The sequence below is a fragment of the Corvus hawaiiensis genome, chromosome 8 (genome assembly GCF_020740725.1).
Source record: "Corvus hawaiiensis isolate bCorHaw1 chromosome 8, bCorHaw1.pri.cur, whole genome shotgun sequence".
Classification (NCBI taxonomy): Eukaryota; Metazoa; Chordata; class Aves; order Passeriformes; family Corvidae; genus Corvus; species Corvus hawaiiensis.
Genome location: NC_063220.1, coordinates 7,363,459 through 7,378,289, shown reverse-complemented (window position 1 = coordinate 7,378,289; position 14,831 = coordinate 7,363,459). Strand labels below are relative to the sequence as shown.

Sequence of the window (14,831 nt, the reverse complement as noted above, 5' to 3'; positions counted from 1 at the left end):
TTTTCATTACTTTTCTTATGAGACTACTATAGGCAGTTCTTATCCATGCAATCCTTTAAAGGAATCTGACAAGCAAATTCATCAATTTCTAATAGAATTTCAAATACAGCCAACACCTCACTGTCTTCAATCATGTCTTGTTTCATAACTGTGTATGTGGAGAAAAGACATGTCTGTCTGGGGCCTAATGGATAACATGATGTACATTCCCGTGGCAATAGAAAATGAACAACAATAAAAATTACAATTTACTTTTCTGTCAGGTGCTGATCCTGTAGGTGTGAAGGAAAGCAAGTAAAGCTGCAGGGACTGGGTTTTGATCTGGTATTGTATTTAAATATTTTGTAGTTGAGATTTAATTGCATCTAATCTGCTCAATAAAATCATCTTCACTGTGATTAATATCCCAGACTTGTGTTATTATATAATCCTGACCTATTTTTTATACAGACATTTTAATCTGCTGCTTAAGCACTCATTAATGCAAAGCCACTGCTGTAGAGAATACATTCTACTCTATTTGCAAGAGGCAAGAATTCTTTGGAACTACTACCAAATGCTAGTGGTTGCCTTACTTAACTTTGTTTATGGCCATACGACAACAAACATCAGCAAAACTTAATCATTAATCCTAAAAATATTCCATCTGGAAAAGAAAATGACTCTACGAAGTGCAGTGTCATTTGTAAACACAATGCGGTATCATCCAGAGTCAAATGCAATATATGTGTTCATATATAACAGCTTTTGGATGGCTCCTTTCTTTCCTGTTTCATTTCTAAATCTGAATAAACAATCTGCATGCCAACTAACCTAAATGAATGAGTTATTTCCCATTTCAAGAATCCTGAGATGCTCAATTATCTCACACAACTGCCAGCCATCAACTGCACTTAATTGCCTGTATGTTTCAAGTCCACTGCATGTTTATTTATATCACTTGTATGACACACGAGATGTTTTATGAGACTAGAATAAGATGAGATATGTCACAGTCTAATGCTTAGGGATATGACAGGAGCTGTATTTGCTTTTTTTTTTAATCATAATTTTTCAAGGAAATCTAAGTAAATTAAATATTAGTCTCTATCTTCTCCACACCCTGCAGCTCCCAGTGATTTCTTAACCCATAGGTCATACTTGAACAAATCTGACAGAGGAATGAATATGAAGTTCTTACAAATTTTATGAAAAACCACAGTTTTAGACCCAAGTAGACCTGACAAGGCAGGCGTGCCTCTGGCTCTGAGCCACTCCAAGAGGGAGTGGGGACCCACAGTCCTTCAGCACAGGTCTAGCACCCAGCCAGCTGCAGCACCTGCTGCCCCACAGACCAGAGGCGTGGGACAGAACTAAGGACCAGGGAAAGGACAAAGGAGCACATGGAGAGGTCACTGCACAGGCAGAGGAGACAGGAACTCTGTGCAAAGAGTGGGGGCATCCAGGGAATGAAGGATTAAGGTAGGTCTCAGGCTTTGTTAGTTCCATCAGTCAGGAACAATTCCTTTTATTAAGCAAACCACGTCTCAAACTCTTTACAGGGTGGGTGAGAGAACGACTAGGAGAATGCTGAGAAAAGCTAAGTTTAACACAAGTTTGCAGCAACACAGAAGGTGTTGCTTCACCAGAAGTCCTGGATGAGGGAGGACAGGGAGGCATTGGGGGATTTGAAGAATGGGAGAGAAGGGTGCAAAGCAAAGACATCAGACAGGACAGCGAAGACAAGCGTGTCACAAAAGGAATGGGAAAAACTGCAACCAGATTTCTGAGGAGCAGCAGAAGTGGAAAGCAGAGCCACTCTGTGCTGCAGTGACAGAGAAAGAAACCCCTGAAGTCCTGCAGCTGGAGGGGATTTGGTGGGGGAGTTACACCGAGAGGAAAGTTGGCAATCAAAGAAGGGAAGGCAGTTTTTGGAAAAGGTACATCAAGGCAGGAATGAGCTGGGATTCTCAGCTCAGGGAAGCAGCAGTGGTTAGCACAAGCCTGACTGCCAGAGCTAAACACAAAAAACACCTGCACTGGGGTGGAGGCTGTGGGACTGCAGGAAGAATCCTTGTGCTGTCTCCAGTGGAGGAGAAACAAGGAAACAGCCATTTCTGGGTTTGCTGAACGGAGCTTTAGTACCGAATTTAGGGTGCAGAATTTAAAAGGAAAAGCATGGAAGTTTTCAACATTTCTGAACCTTGTCAGCTGCATGACAAAATGTTAATGGGAAGATGCATTTTATGGACATCAGACAGTGATAAAATCATATAACCACTGAATGCTGAAATTCATCTTTATTTATGGGTTTCTACTCAAATTGTTTGATACCTTCAAGTCTCTTTACAACCTATCATTTCTGCAAATTTCTATGCAGAAAGAGCTATCTCTGTGCCATTACTTTGTGTCATGCCTCTCTCACATTAAATTTCAAGCTGAGTGCAGATTGTACAGGACAATAGCCTGACACTTACAAAAATTGTCAAAGCATCATAGTAACTGAAGAATTGTTCCAAAAATAACTTAATTGTCGTAATGCTCTAACTATACTGACAGCATTATTGATGCACTAGTTTCATCGATGGAAAATGCAAGAATATAAAAATACTACCAAAAATAATATAAATTACAGAATTACATTTCATGAACAAAACCAGGCACATTTCTAAAACTCAAAGCTGTAAACACATTCCTTTCTAAGGTTAAAACAATGTTAAAACATCTTAAAATAACAAATGTTGGATACTTATCACAAATAAGTATCTGCCTTGCAATCCAGAAATCATTATTTCTTTTCATCACACACAAGCCTTTTACTCTTAGCATTTTTAACATTCTGTCAACTCCTGACAGATAGCACTGGCTTCTCCAAGACTGTCAAAGTTATCCCTGAGAGTCAAACAGAAATAGGGTTATAAAAAAAATAAAAGTTTAAAAATATCTGAAAATGTAAAGAGCCAGGGTGCAAAATGCCTGCCATAAACTGTACCTTGCTGTGCCATCAAGAGACAGTAAGCTGCAGGATGCTGTTCTTTTGGTTTCACCAGCGAAAACAGCTTTAGAAAAGGCATTTTGGAAGCCCTGAAAGGAAGGCTGCCATGGAAATCTGCCTGCTCAATGCAGTCTTCTCTTTCACCCTCACACCAACCTTTATCACTGAACCAGTGACAACAGAGAGGTCACCACATGAACCACGGGGCTTCTGTTCACTCTCACTACAGCACGCCTCCAGCTGCTCCATCAGCAGGCTCAGTGTGTCCCACCCCTCACCCCTGAGACACTGCAGTCTGCAGATACTTGAGAAAACAGGGGACCCAGCCAGTTCTGTGTGTCTGAGGTGCCCAGCAGCCTGTGCCTGTTCCTGCTCACCACATCACTGGAATGGTGGTGCCTCTCCCAACAGTTAACCTGATTCTGCTTCTCTCCTCAGGAGAGATCTAATCTCTCCTCAGAATCCCACCAACACCATTGGCAGTACCTCTGTGCTTTGCTCCTCCCTCAGAGAAACTCAAGTGGCACTTAAGCAAATCAAAAAGCTTCCCTGTAATGGGAAGCAAGAATACAGTTTGCTGCCCAAAAGTGCACATACATATTTGTTCATTTAACATCTGACCCACCACACCATAAGTGAGGCTTTCCTGCAAAGCTACAGACTAAGGGATGGCAGTTCCATTCTCCAAAGATGTTACTCCAGAAAATATGTGGTTCACTGAATATATCATATTTGGTAACAAAGTACCTGGTCATGCTTGTTCAACCAGCTCTATCCCAACACTTTCCTCCGAGGCTTCAGGAAAATACTGCCCAACTCTGAGTTTCCTTCAAGACTTCTAACTGCTCTCTCTTACTACTCCTGGCATTAAGGGAAAGGCTGAATATTCACACATAAATGCTTTGTTGCATCATCGGGTGCCTCCTCCTTCCACGGAACACATTTAATCTTGTTTCTCATGTTGAAACAGGTTGGCAAAGCCTGTCTAGACTATTGGGACAAGCAGAAGCACTACATCTGCTCAAAGCTGTGCATTTTAAATACCTGAGGAACACAGACCTTTTCTTCTGTTTTACAGCTCTTCAAAGAAATTAGCAAAAAGGTTCCAGTAATCTTACCAAGGAAAGCAACATGGACTAAACTGAGAATATTTACATATTTCTATTTTCAAGGCCTGTTCATGATCCTGCTGAAGGTAAAGTGCACAGGTGCTGCCGTTATAGGCCAATCAGTTACTTCAGCAAGGTACTTAATTCCCCTCTCATAACCAGATCTAGCTTCAAGAAATGCAGAAAACAGGATGTTCAAAGAGCTCCTGCAAGCCAACAGTCACCAAAGTGATTTTCCTTTGTGTGAAATCCAATCTGATTATAAAAATGCAGAAGTGGAAATCAGTAACTGGTATCTATGCACCCTCGATAACTTGTTATCTGCCTAGTTGTCTCTGCAAGGAAAATCTGCACTCAGAAATGTCAGAGAACACAAACATTGTACATGCTTAGATTTATTTCTGTCAAACTTTTTTCATTTTGTTAAACACAGCTAAAATAGATGCCTGGTTTGTCTGGTTTTTTCTTGCAACAGCACACAAATTCTCACTGAGGAAAAATAGAGTTAGTCTGGATTTGTGTAAAACCAGTATTAAATATTGGTTCAAGGGCTATTATTTTAATGCATTACTTTATAAAGAAAAATATAGTGTTGTGTGTGACAATCTAATGGAAACTTAATATACGAAGTTTTTACTTTTCTGTTATCAAAAGGTTCGACCTCACATCAGAAAACCAGAACAAAGCCCAAAAAAAAATTACAAGAGGAAACAGAATACATCATAATCAAATAAGAAGATTTTGATATGTTATGCTTACTTCAGTGGGAACAGAATCAGATTGCAAGACTCCTATTAACCTAAAAAGATCTGGTTTATTGTTTATCAACTCGGGTGTACATATAAGGTGACTAATATGAAGTATCTCAGGTTTTTTTAACTAAGCAGCAACAATATGGAGGTTTAAGACCTAATAAAAGCATTGCTAAGTGTCAAGAGAAATCAACATTTTTAATATTTTTAAAATTAGGTGGCCTTTGTAGAAAAGTGGCGTCTCAAACAATCTTACAGAAATTTCATAAAAAGACATAGTGTTAAATTAGAAAAATACATGGCATTTGAAATGCACACAGATTTAGGAACAGAAACAGGATTAGAGGCCTCGGGCAATAGGAATTGGAGATGTCATACAGTATTAATTCATGGGAGAAGCCACTAATTCACACGCCACAAACCCCAAAAGGAAAAAGCAGTGAATGCCTTGGCTAGGAGAGAGATTCTAACTTATCTTTTTGATAAACAATCTAAAAAATGCCATACATGGATTCTACAAATGAAAAGTCATTTACCAGGTAGGAAAAAAAGAAGTAAATAATAATTGAAGTGTCAGGGACCTGCTACCCAGAACACAGCTCTTACATCAGATCAAGAATTACAAAACTGAATAGGGAAACACTCCATTCTTGATTAAAAGAATTTTGGGATTTTGAAGGTTTGGGGGAAATTAATCACTATGACACAGCTTGTTCTAATTCTACAGCCCCTCTTTACAGAATAGCAGGAAGAGAAACTATGAGGAGAAGACAAGGAAGCCCTATTTCTCTGAATCCTGGGAATTCGGATTGAAAAACCCCAACCCTCCTCCTCCACCTTTGCTGATGGCAACTTTTCCAAGGAAACATCTGCAGTTCATTCTCAGTGATGTCTCTACCGCATCCCTGAGAAGAAAAATGTAACAGGGAGGAGGCAAATAGTGGCCATCAATACTCAGAACAGGTTTTATGCTGGGGAGAGGGGACTATTCCCTTATAAAAGTCTGTCACATCCCCAATAGAGTGTTTTGCACACTGGATTCGTACTTTCCCTGCAATCGACTTAGTGATTTGTGAATAAATTATTCAAGATGCCCAAAAGACTTTGAAAAACTCCAAGGAAGGTGAGAAAACTACTGAGCAACCTCCTCTCCTTCTGAGCAATGGAGAGATCCTAGAGGGAGACCCAGAGCCATCCTCATACATCTGACAGAAAGAGTGTAATAGCCACCAGCACACACGCACTCCTGAGACTCCAGCACTGACGAATTTTACAGTCTCAACTTTGTATATACAGTAAAAAGCCACCTTACATTTTGTTTCTGTTTGCATTTACAGCTTAGTCAGTGTGCAAATCAAACCTTGTAACTTCATGTGCTGTGTTCTAACGTGGAATGATACACTCCAGCAAGAAACCCAACATGCTGTGCTGTCTACTGAGTTCTTGGTTTTAATTTAGAAGTTTACCGTAATAAATATAAAATATCCCCATTTCTAAATATAAGTTTCCACATACCTTTTATGACAGAAGATGCCCAGACTTTTTAGATCAGGCAGCCTCTAATGAGAACAGCAGAATCAGGGAAGAGTCCCTTTGGCACACAATCATACAAGCCACTTTCTTTCTCTCACTTGTTAACGATGCACAAGGCACTTTGCAAAAACAATTTACTACACTAAGAAGAAATACTGGCAAAATAATTAATTTCTACCAGTCCTGTGCTTTACCAACTAGAAGCAAGGCCTAACTAGCAGCATGTAACCAACCAATTCTCCACAGATGAACGGCAAAACCTCCACATTTTAACAACTGTTCTGATTTATGTAGCCTGTTCTTTTAAGATTATTTCTGAACATAATGGATGTAAAAGAAAGAAGATTCACAAAGATAACGATGACATAATAAGCCAATGAACAACCAGGCAACTTAGAAGTGAATCCATGGGAGGAGAGCATTTTGTCACCCTAAAAGCATTGATCTAAATAGCCAAGCCTTTTTAACACTGAGTTTTCTACTTACACCACTTCACAGATGTGGCTTAAGGCATTTTATTCAGATCTGGTGGCTCTCCCTTTTGTGTTGAAATGAGAGACATTTCAGAAACACCACTTTGTTAAGTATTTCTACAGGTATGTGCAGCTACATTTTCTATGCACGGTATTTTCTTACAATGTGCCCAAGATGACCACTACACTGTATCAGCTAATACCAAATAATAACATTATCTTCCAGTTGCAAGGCTCAACGTCAAATAAATTACAAATTTAAGAGGCAAACAGTTCTCCAGATAGTAAAAAGCCACAGATAGCTTTAAGAAGTTACTAATTCAAGCATGTCTCCTTAATGTAGTGTGAAACTCACTTCTGAAATCTAATCAACAGATTTTGCATTTACTGTAGTTGTGATAGAAGTCAATGGCCTTAAAACGTTTTCACCTCTCTAAAATGGCAAAGGTTCAAGGAAAAATGTCTGTTTAAGCAAAATCTTTACATCATAAAAACTAAACCAAATCTGTTACCCTCCAAAACACACAAATCTTCAACAATTTGAAGAGCTGATTAACAGGAAGAAATTCACACCCTTGAGGCAGAAGCACCACGTCTGACACAGTAGTTACAAAGAAAATTCAAACCCAAAACAGAAAACAAGACAGCCCAGTCTTTCAACTGCGAAGACTCAAACTTAGTAACAGGTTTAGCAATATATTCCTGACTTTTTTTCTAAATCAACACATTGATGCTTGAATTAGAGAGACTGCAGCCTCCTGTCTCCATAGGGGAAGCAATTTTGAACATCTATCAGAATAGAATTACATCAACTTTAACTGGTTTTAAAAGCTGTCCTTCATTTGTTAGGCTTACGTAGACTACAAAAGACTTATCTGACACAAAACAATCATCTCAGCCACTGACTTCCCCTTTTACATACCACAGAAGAAAAGTACTGTGATTATTTTATACTATTTAAAATAAAGACAAAAGGGGGCAAGAGCATTCTACTTGATATATACCAAATCTCACAGTACCACAGAATGGGCTTTGTGATATGAAAGGGTTAATTGCTGATTTTAATTACACACAAGTAACTTTAATGGGAGTGAACAATGCAGCAACATTTATAAATACAATGTCCACATTAGCAGAACACCAGTTACAAAACACCTGTCAATGCTACCTGAACAGGGATTGTTCTGTTTGTTCGTTTTACTCAGATTTTACCAAGTTCTGTTGTATTTGCAGAGCTCTGCAAAAAACCTGTAAGACTGAAGAGCTTTAAAGAATACAGCATGCAATAGTAACCATGACAATAAGAAAAATGCTTTTGCTAATCTTTCTCTTTCAGCTGACAGTACTTTCAAACACTGGTGTTTTTCCACTGGATGACAACTTCTGTTTGTTGCTCACTGTGAATTCTAGGCCTCCCATCCTTGTAAGCCTGAAATTTTTGACCAAGGGAGCAGCAATTTGGGGTGCACTGGTAACACAGAATGAGACCTAACTGTGGTAGGATGGACACCTGTTGGCAACTATGTCTTACTTCACTGTCACACAGAACGGGCACATGAAAATTACATCTTTAAGGTAATTATTCTGCAAGTAAATGGGGAATCTAAAAAAAATAACAGAAAGGAAGAAAGCAGATTGGGTATTTCTCTGCAGATCATAAAACTGCTGAGGTAGGTTAGAATTTGGCCCCAGGCAGGCTGATCATAAACTTTAAGAAAACAGCCTGGAACTCCTCTGCACTGATTTTGTCTTGGTTTTATATTAAGTTGGAGTTTTAAGCAATAAAAAATATTAGAAATAAAGATTCTTCAGAGATTTATCTTTGCTCTCTACTATTTCTCCAGCAGACTGGCTCACCAAATAAGACAATGCTTTCAAAAGATGTATGGCATAAGGATCTGAAGTCACATATTGAAAAGTGACTAAAGGGACAATTTTCAAAGGCATTAAGACACATAAAGATGCATTAAGCACTTAGAATTTTCAAAACTGCCTGGGCATCTAACGCCTATTTAAATCACTTAGTCCTTTCTGAAAATCCCAACGGGCAGTTATCTACATTTTATGTGTCTATGTGCCTTTGAAAATCTGTACCATTAAATACTTAACAATCTAAGTCCCCCTGGCTTTTAATGAGACTTTGAGTCCTAAAAAGTGTAAGTACAGCTAAAAATTGGTCAAGCCACTCTCTCTGGTCTTTTATTTTTTTTTCTTTCTTTTAAAGAGGTACCTCCTAATGCTTATCCAGAACCTTTCCATTAAGTACAGCTTCAGCACTGTCCAACTTACACACTGTACCATGCATAGTTGATTTGTTTTATGGAGCTAAAGAAATAGAAGACCAGAGTACAGACTGCATCCTCAAAAAAGATTTTCTGAAACTCCTAAAAAGAAATTAAATTCCAATCCGTAACACCAGCGAATGCCCCCCCAAACCATATTTTCAATAAATATGATCCCAAATGAGTATAATTTAGGCTGATAAAGAACAAACATCATTGTTTAATCGCCAAGCAACCTATTCAACATACCACAAAAAAGTTCTGAAAGGCAGCCACACAGCAACAAGAAAAAAGGCAAGGAGGTGGAAGAAAAAGGAGGAAGAAAGTTGTGAACAGGCTCTTTAAAAAGGCAGCAGTTCCAGAAAAGAAGACAAGCCTTAATTCTGAATTTTCTTTTTTTACAGAACTGTATGAAACTAGAAAGCATTCCCTTATGCAAACATTTGAAAGATGTATCTTCTGATTTCTGTAAAGTCAATAGGAGGTAACTTGCACTGACCAAATTCCCAAAAAGGAAATGATTTGTAAATTGGGAACACAGGGAATCAGATTGCCACCTACAGGAAAATTTAGCATTTATTGTCAAGAATGACTCAAAAAGAATACAAATTGCCATCCTGCCAAGCACTCTTTCACTTCAAAACCAATTAGCCTTTTCTTTTGTGCAACTATATCATGAGCTTCCTAAATTCAGGAAGCCATTATAATTTCTTTTTAGTTATGAGTACTGCTTGAAAGTTCCATAATTCAATTATAAAATCATGTATCAGTTAAAGAATTTTAAGTCTGCTTACCTGATACAATTGGTGCTAGCCTGAATATGTCTGATAGTCTGCTGTTAACTGGCTCATAAGGGGAATCTTCAAGCAAGTCATTTCCTAAGGACAAAAAATATTTGCATTTTTTTCTTATACAAGAATTTGGGGTAAGATTACTTGTTTACTTTTACTTAGTGAAATGTACTCCCCTTAAATCCATTTAAAAAGTTTATATGGCTACTTCTCAAAGAATTAGCTATAGAAACACCTAAAGGAGCTGATTGTCCCTGTCACAGATCTTTTCTCTCCTTCCTCCCTGGGTAAGGTCATAATTTGCAAAGACAGCCTGTGACATCACAGGGACTGTCCCATCTCATTCCAGTGGGAGAGAAGTTGTAGCAAGGATGTTCCTCTACATTCAGCATTAACAGCAGAGCTCTTTTCCAGAGCAGCTCAGCTAACAGCCAAAAACTAGCATCTTTGGTATAAAACACTTCTAACAAGATGATGTTGGAAGAGAAGCTTTTTATGATGCACAAAATGTCCATTATTACAGTTAGCAAAAATATATGTCTGGACTCATTAACACATATGGATATGTGGGATTACTTCCCTTATTGCAAAAGCAACTAAAAAAAAAAAAAGAAAAAGCACACTGAAGTGAAGGACTGCACCTTCAACTCCTGGGCCACAGCAAAACAGGGCTAGAAATGCTGTCTCATATGAGGACCTGACTATTCTCAGCAGACTAAGGGAAATTTGCCTTATGAATATGAGTAGCAGAGGAGTCCTGAGTCAATCACTGTCATATCCCTTCTAACTGGCACATCTACATGCTCTAGGACACATAAACTTTGGGGTTTTTTATGCCTCAGCATGTCCAGGGAATACTGCTACTAAATACAGGAAAGGAAAAAATAAACTTTTACTTAAAACAATCTCCTCTTCATATTATATTTAACTTTCACCAAAAAAGCTAAGAAACTAGTCCCAGTGCCCTGTGGTCTTGTTAGGTGAGTCCTAATTAAGGAGTTTTAATATTATTAAGAAAATGTCTCCAAATTACTGTTTTTGTGGCTCTTGCACATGCTAGTGCCCTTATTTTTTGACTGTGGTTTAGAAAGGTCAGCTGGGTCCCCTGGAGGAAGCTCTCACTGTCCATTCCCAGCCCAGGACCGGAGCCGCAGCTGCGCTGGGGGCGGATGGAGGCTCCTCGGGCGGCAGCTGACGAGCACAATGAGAGCTGCGGGGTCAGAGCCCGGCTGGGGCTCAGCGGCAGGCGCAAACCCGCACCCTGCACTGGGGGTTCTGCGCTTCGCCACGTACCCTGCAAGCTCTGGTACATGCTCCAGTAAATGCGCAGGCAGTTCTTCTCCTTCTTCATGCCCCTCTTGCAGCGGCAGTTGTACAGGGATTTCTGCTTGAGAGCTTCCATGGCGCTTCTGCATTCGTCCTTCGCCTCCAGGCCCGTGGTCCGGCTGAAGTTGCTCTCTTTGCCGGCTACACACTGCCTCAGTGTCCTGAATTTAGTACTACAGCTCTGCTCCTTCAGACACTGATCGCTGGCTTTCACGCAGTCCAGGCGGTCCCCTCCAGGCAGCCCGCTCACTTCTGCAGACAAAAGTACATCTATGGAGAGGAGACACAAACCAACACACGCTCTTTGAGGGAGGAGGGTGGGTTCTACCCGAGCTCCAGAGAAGCATCTGGGAAGCACGGGGCACCTCCTCACGCAGCACATGTAGCCAACCCCAGGAGCAGCACCTTGCAAACCTCCTGGCTTCATGCTACACCTTAGGAAAAAGCACACAGGGTTTCCATGGGCTTAGATCCACTTTCGGGGGAGTCCAAGGAAACAGTATTTTTTAACCCTGATGGCTGATTTATGAGGAAACACAAAAAGGAAAGAAAACCCAGAGGGGTTAATGTGCCTGACAAAATTTGTTATTCCATAGATCCATTTTGGTGAAACAAATCAGCGTTCCAGTCCAGATTTTAACTGAGGGGTTAAATATTCAGCCTCACTTTCCACAAGAGCTTTGCTGTTATTTCACTTACATCCAGGAAAAACCCGCTGAGGGAGATAAGTATCCTCACTGATTGATATTAGCCTGTCTTTGCGTCAGTCACTTTTTAAAGGCTGTACACATTTTTTCTTATTCTATATGTATAAAGGTAGAATTTGTTACTTCCCCCCCTCCCCATCTCTCTCCACGTATGATGCTTTTGCAGGAGAACAAAGCAAATTGCATTAACTCTCTCCTCTCCATCGCGCCCCCGTCATGCTCCCTCAGACACATGCGGATGGAAATGCAAACCTCTCCTGTGGAAAGGAAACCAGTTTGGGCTGCAAACCACTACCAGTCGGGCATGCTGCCAGGTTCAGGTGAAGATGTAATCCTTCAGCTGGCTCTTGTCATCCCCCACCCTCCCCAGGCAGCCTTATTTTATTTAAATGAAAAGTTTCCCTGTAACTTGCGAGGACCCAATTTAATAAGAGGCTAGACAGGCAAGTACCGAAGTCTGCAACCTCACAAAGCTTTAAACGTAGACCGGGCTAACTGATGTGAGGCAGAGCCATAAAAACTACTGGAAACTTCACTGTTCTGCCTAAACAATAGACTGACAACCATCAGGCTCCCAGTCCCATAAACCCTATGCTCTGCTTTATGAAGCGATGTGCAAACCGAAATCAGGCACCAGCAACTTACCCACTAAGGGCAAAGCGAAGTACAAGAGAACGAGAAACATCTTGCTGTCTTCGGATGGTTTCCCCAAACGACTTGATGTGTCACAACAAAGATGATCAGCATGTAGATATTCCAACACCGCCGAGGTCCAAAGGCTCCAAGTTCAGATCCATTGAATTCAAGGGGGGAAAAAAACCCACCAAGGAAAAAAAAAAAAAAAAAAAAAAAACCACAACCCCCCTCCTCTTCACCGCTACCACCACCGGCGGCAGGAGCAGCGACGCAGACGCTGAGCTTTTCCTTTAGATTTCAGGTCTGAGCAACCTGCAGGCACAAGCACTGACTCCAGTGCGGGAGCGAGAGGCGCACGCACGGGTATATGTGTGTGTGTCTGTGTGGGAGCGTGTGTGAGTGAGCGAGCGGCAGCGGGGCAGGAGCGCCGGTCGCCTCCTTGGGTGGGCAGCGCCTGTTCCCAGGGAGGGACCGAGAGCGCACGGGGGGCGGGAGGGGGGTGCACACACGAGACCCGCAGCGCCCGCCCGCCCCCGGACCCGCAGCCGGGGCTAGCCGCTGGCAGCCCCGAGCCACGGCTTCCCGAGCCACCGGGGCAATTCGCTTCTTCCACCCTCCCGACCGCAACTTTATTGACGCGCCGGGGCCGGGGCGGTGCGCGGGGCCGCGCAGGCTGCGCGGAGCGTTGCCGCCGGGGCGGAGGGGGGGGGCCGTGCGTGCGGCGCTGCCGGCAGCCAAAGTTTGCCAGGGAAAACTGGGACGGGCGGGAGGCGCGGCCGCTCCGGTTCCGCCGAGCAGAGCGGAGCGGAGCCCCCGCCGCCCCGGGAGCGGCCCCGGCGCTCGGCGGGAGCGGTTCCGACCGGGCTCCGCCGGCAGCCGGGCGAGCCGGGGAGAGGCGGCGGCCCCGCGGGGCTGCCCCGCTCCCCGCCCGCCCTCCGCGGGGCTCGGCGGCCGCGGCCTCCCCCTGCCGGCCCCGCCGCCCGCGGGGGAAGCCCGGGGCGTCCCTCTGCGACCCCAGGGCGGCGGGAGCACCGCCCGTTTTTCTCCGCAGCCGCCGTGGGGCGGGCGGGCCCCGCGCCCGCGGAGCCGGGAGCCGCATCCCTGCAGTGCGCGGTGCGGTCCAGCCCTCGGCCGGGGCCGAGCGCAGTGTATCGGCTTCCACTTGGCTCCTGAATAAACAAAGCGAACATATGTCCCATATTCGTGACAGATGGTTCAAACAGAGAACTATTTAGTGGTTTTCCCACAGTTGCTACTACGTACCGCTCCTCCGAAACCCAACAAAACGCAATTAGCCTAAAATAGCTTCAGCTTCCAGATTTCCTTGTTTTCATATGTGGAAAATTCTGTTCAGGTGGTTTTGTGTTCTGGCTGCAACCGAATGTGTTGTTTTGGGTTTATTTTTTTCTATTTTTCAAAGTCAGTATATATGTTCCTTGGTAGTTTTGTCAACAAGCTATTTGGCCCATTTGACTTCAGGAATTTGCTTCTCCTTGCAATAAATTTTGCATAAAGGAGTTTGCCTTGCTTCGTGAGATGGGAGATTATCCGGCTGGCCACTTTTAGAGCAAAAACTGGATGGCAGATGGAGCTAAACTGTTGTAAGGTACTTCAAAACACTTATTTAAAAGCTTAGCATATGCCAGGATATACAGAGAGTACAACATTCATAGAACCCAAATGGAAAGGGCTTATTTTTGTTTGGTTTGTTGTACGGGGTTTTTCTTCCCTGTGTTGCCACTTTTTCTTAACAGACAGATTCGCATTTCTACCCAAAAAAAACCCCAAAACCCATGACACACAACAAAAATAAAACTAAACAAAACCCAAAAAAACCCCTGTGCAAAGTACTGGTTCTCTCAGTGAAATTGTAGTATTGATAGGACGTTGCAACTGATTTAAGTCATAAGTTTGGTGTTTTGGTTGTTTAATGTGAAGAGGCATTTACTATGATATGGTTACGAAGTCTATTATCTGCTGCACGTCCAAGGATGTAATTGGAGAAACAATGACCAGATTTCTGGAGTGTTTCATGATAATTAGAAGGTGCTACGTTGGTGATAGCATTGACGATTCAAGACAGCTTCAGCTTTTTGAATAGCTGGTATTTAATGAAACAAGTTGGTCTTCCAAACACTTCAATAGAAATTGAACTGGGTGATACAGAGAGATGATTATTTCTTCACTGGTAATTTTGACATCATTATGACACACCATAAGCTCGGTAATAGGAGTTATCTGTGTATCT

General features: G+C 42.2%; 1 protein-coding gene across 1 annotated transcript in view; it reads right to left on the bottom strand.

Moving 5' to 3' along the window:
- The window catches only part of GFRA1 (GDNF family receptor alpha 1), a 137,496-nt gene extending 124,323 nt beyond the window's left edge, over window positions 1-13,173 (bottom strand). The window contains 4 exon segments of the mRNA XM_048311413.1: window positions 9,918-10,001; window positions 11,208-11,510; window positions 12,593-12,641; window positions 12,644-13,173. Coding sequence (XP_048167370.1) covers window positions 9,918-10,001; window positions 11,208-11,510; window positions 12,593-12,641; window positions 12,644-12,694 — 487 coding nt within the window. The 5' untranslated portion in view covers window positions 12,695-13,173.
- Window positions 13,174-14,831: the final 1,658 nt, after the last annotated feature.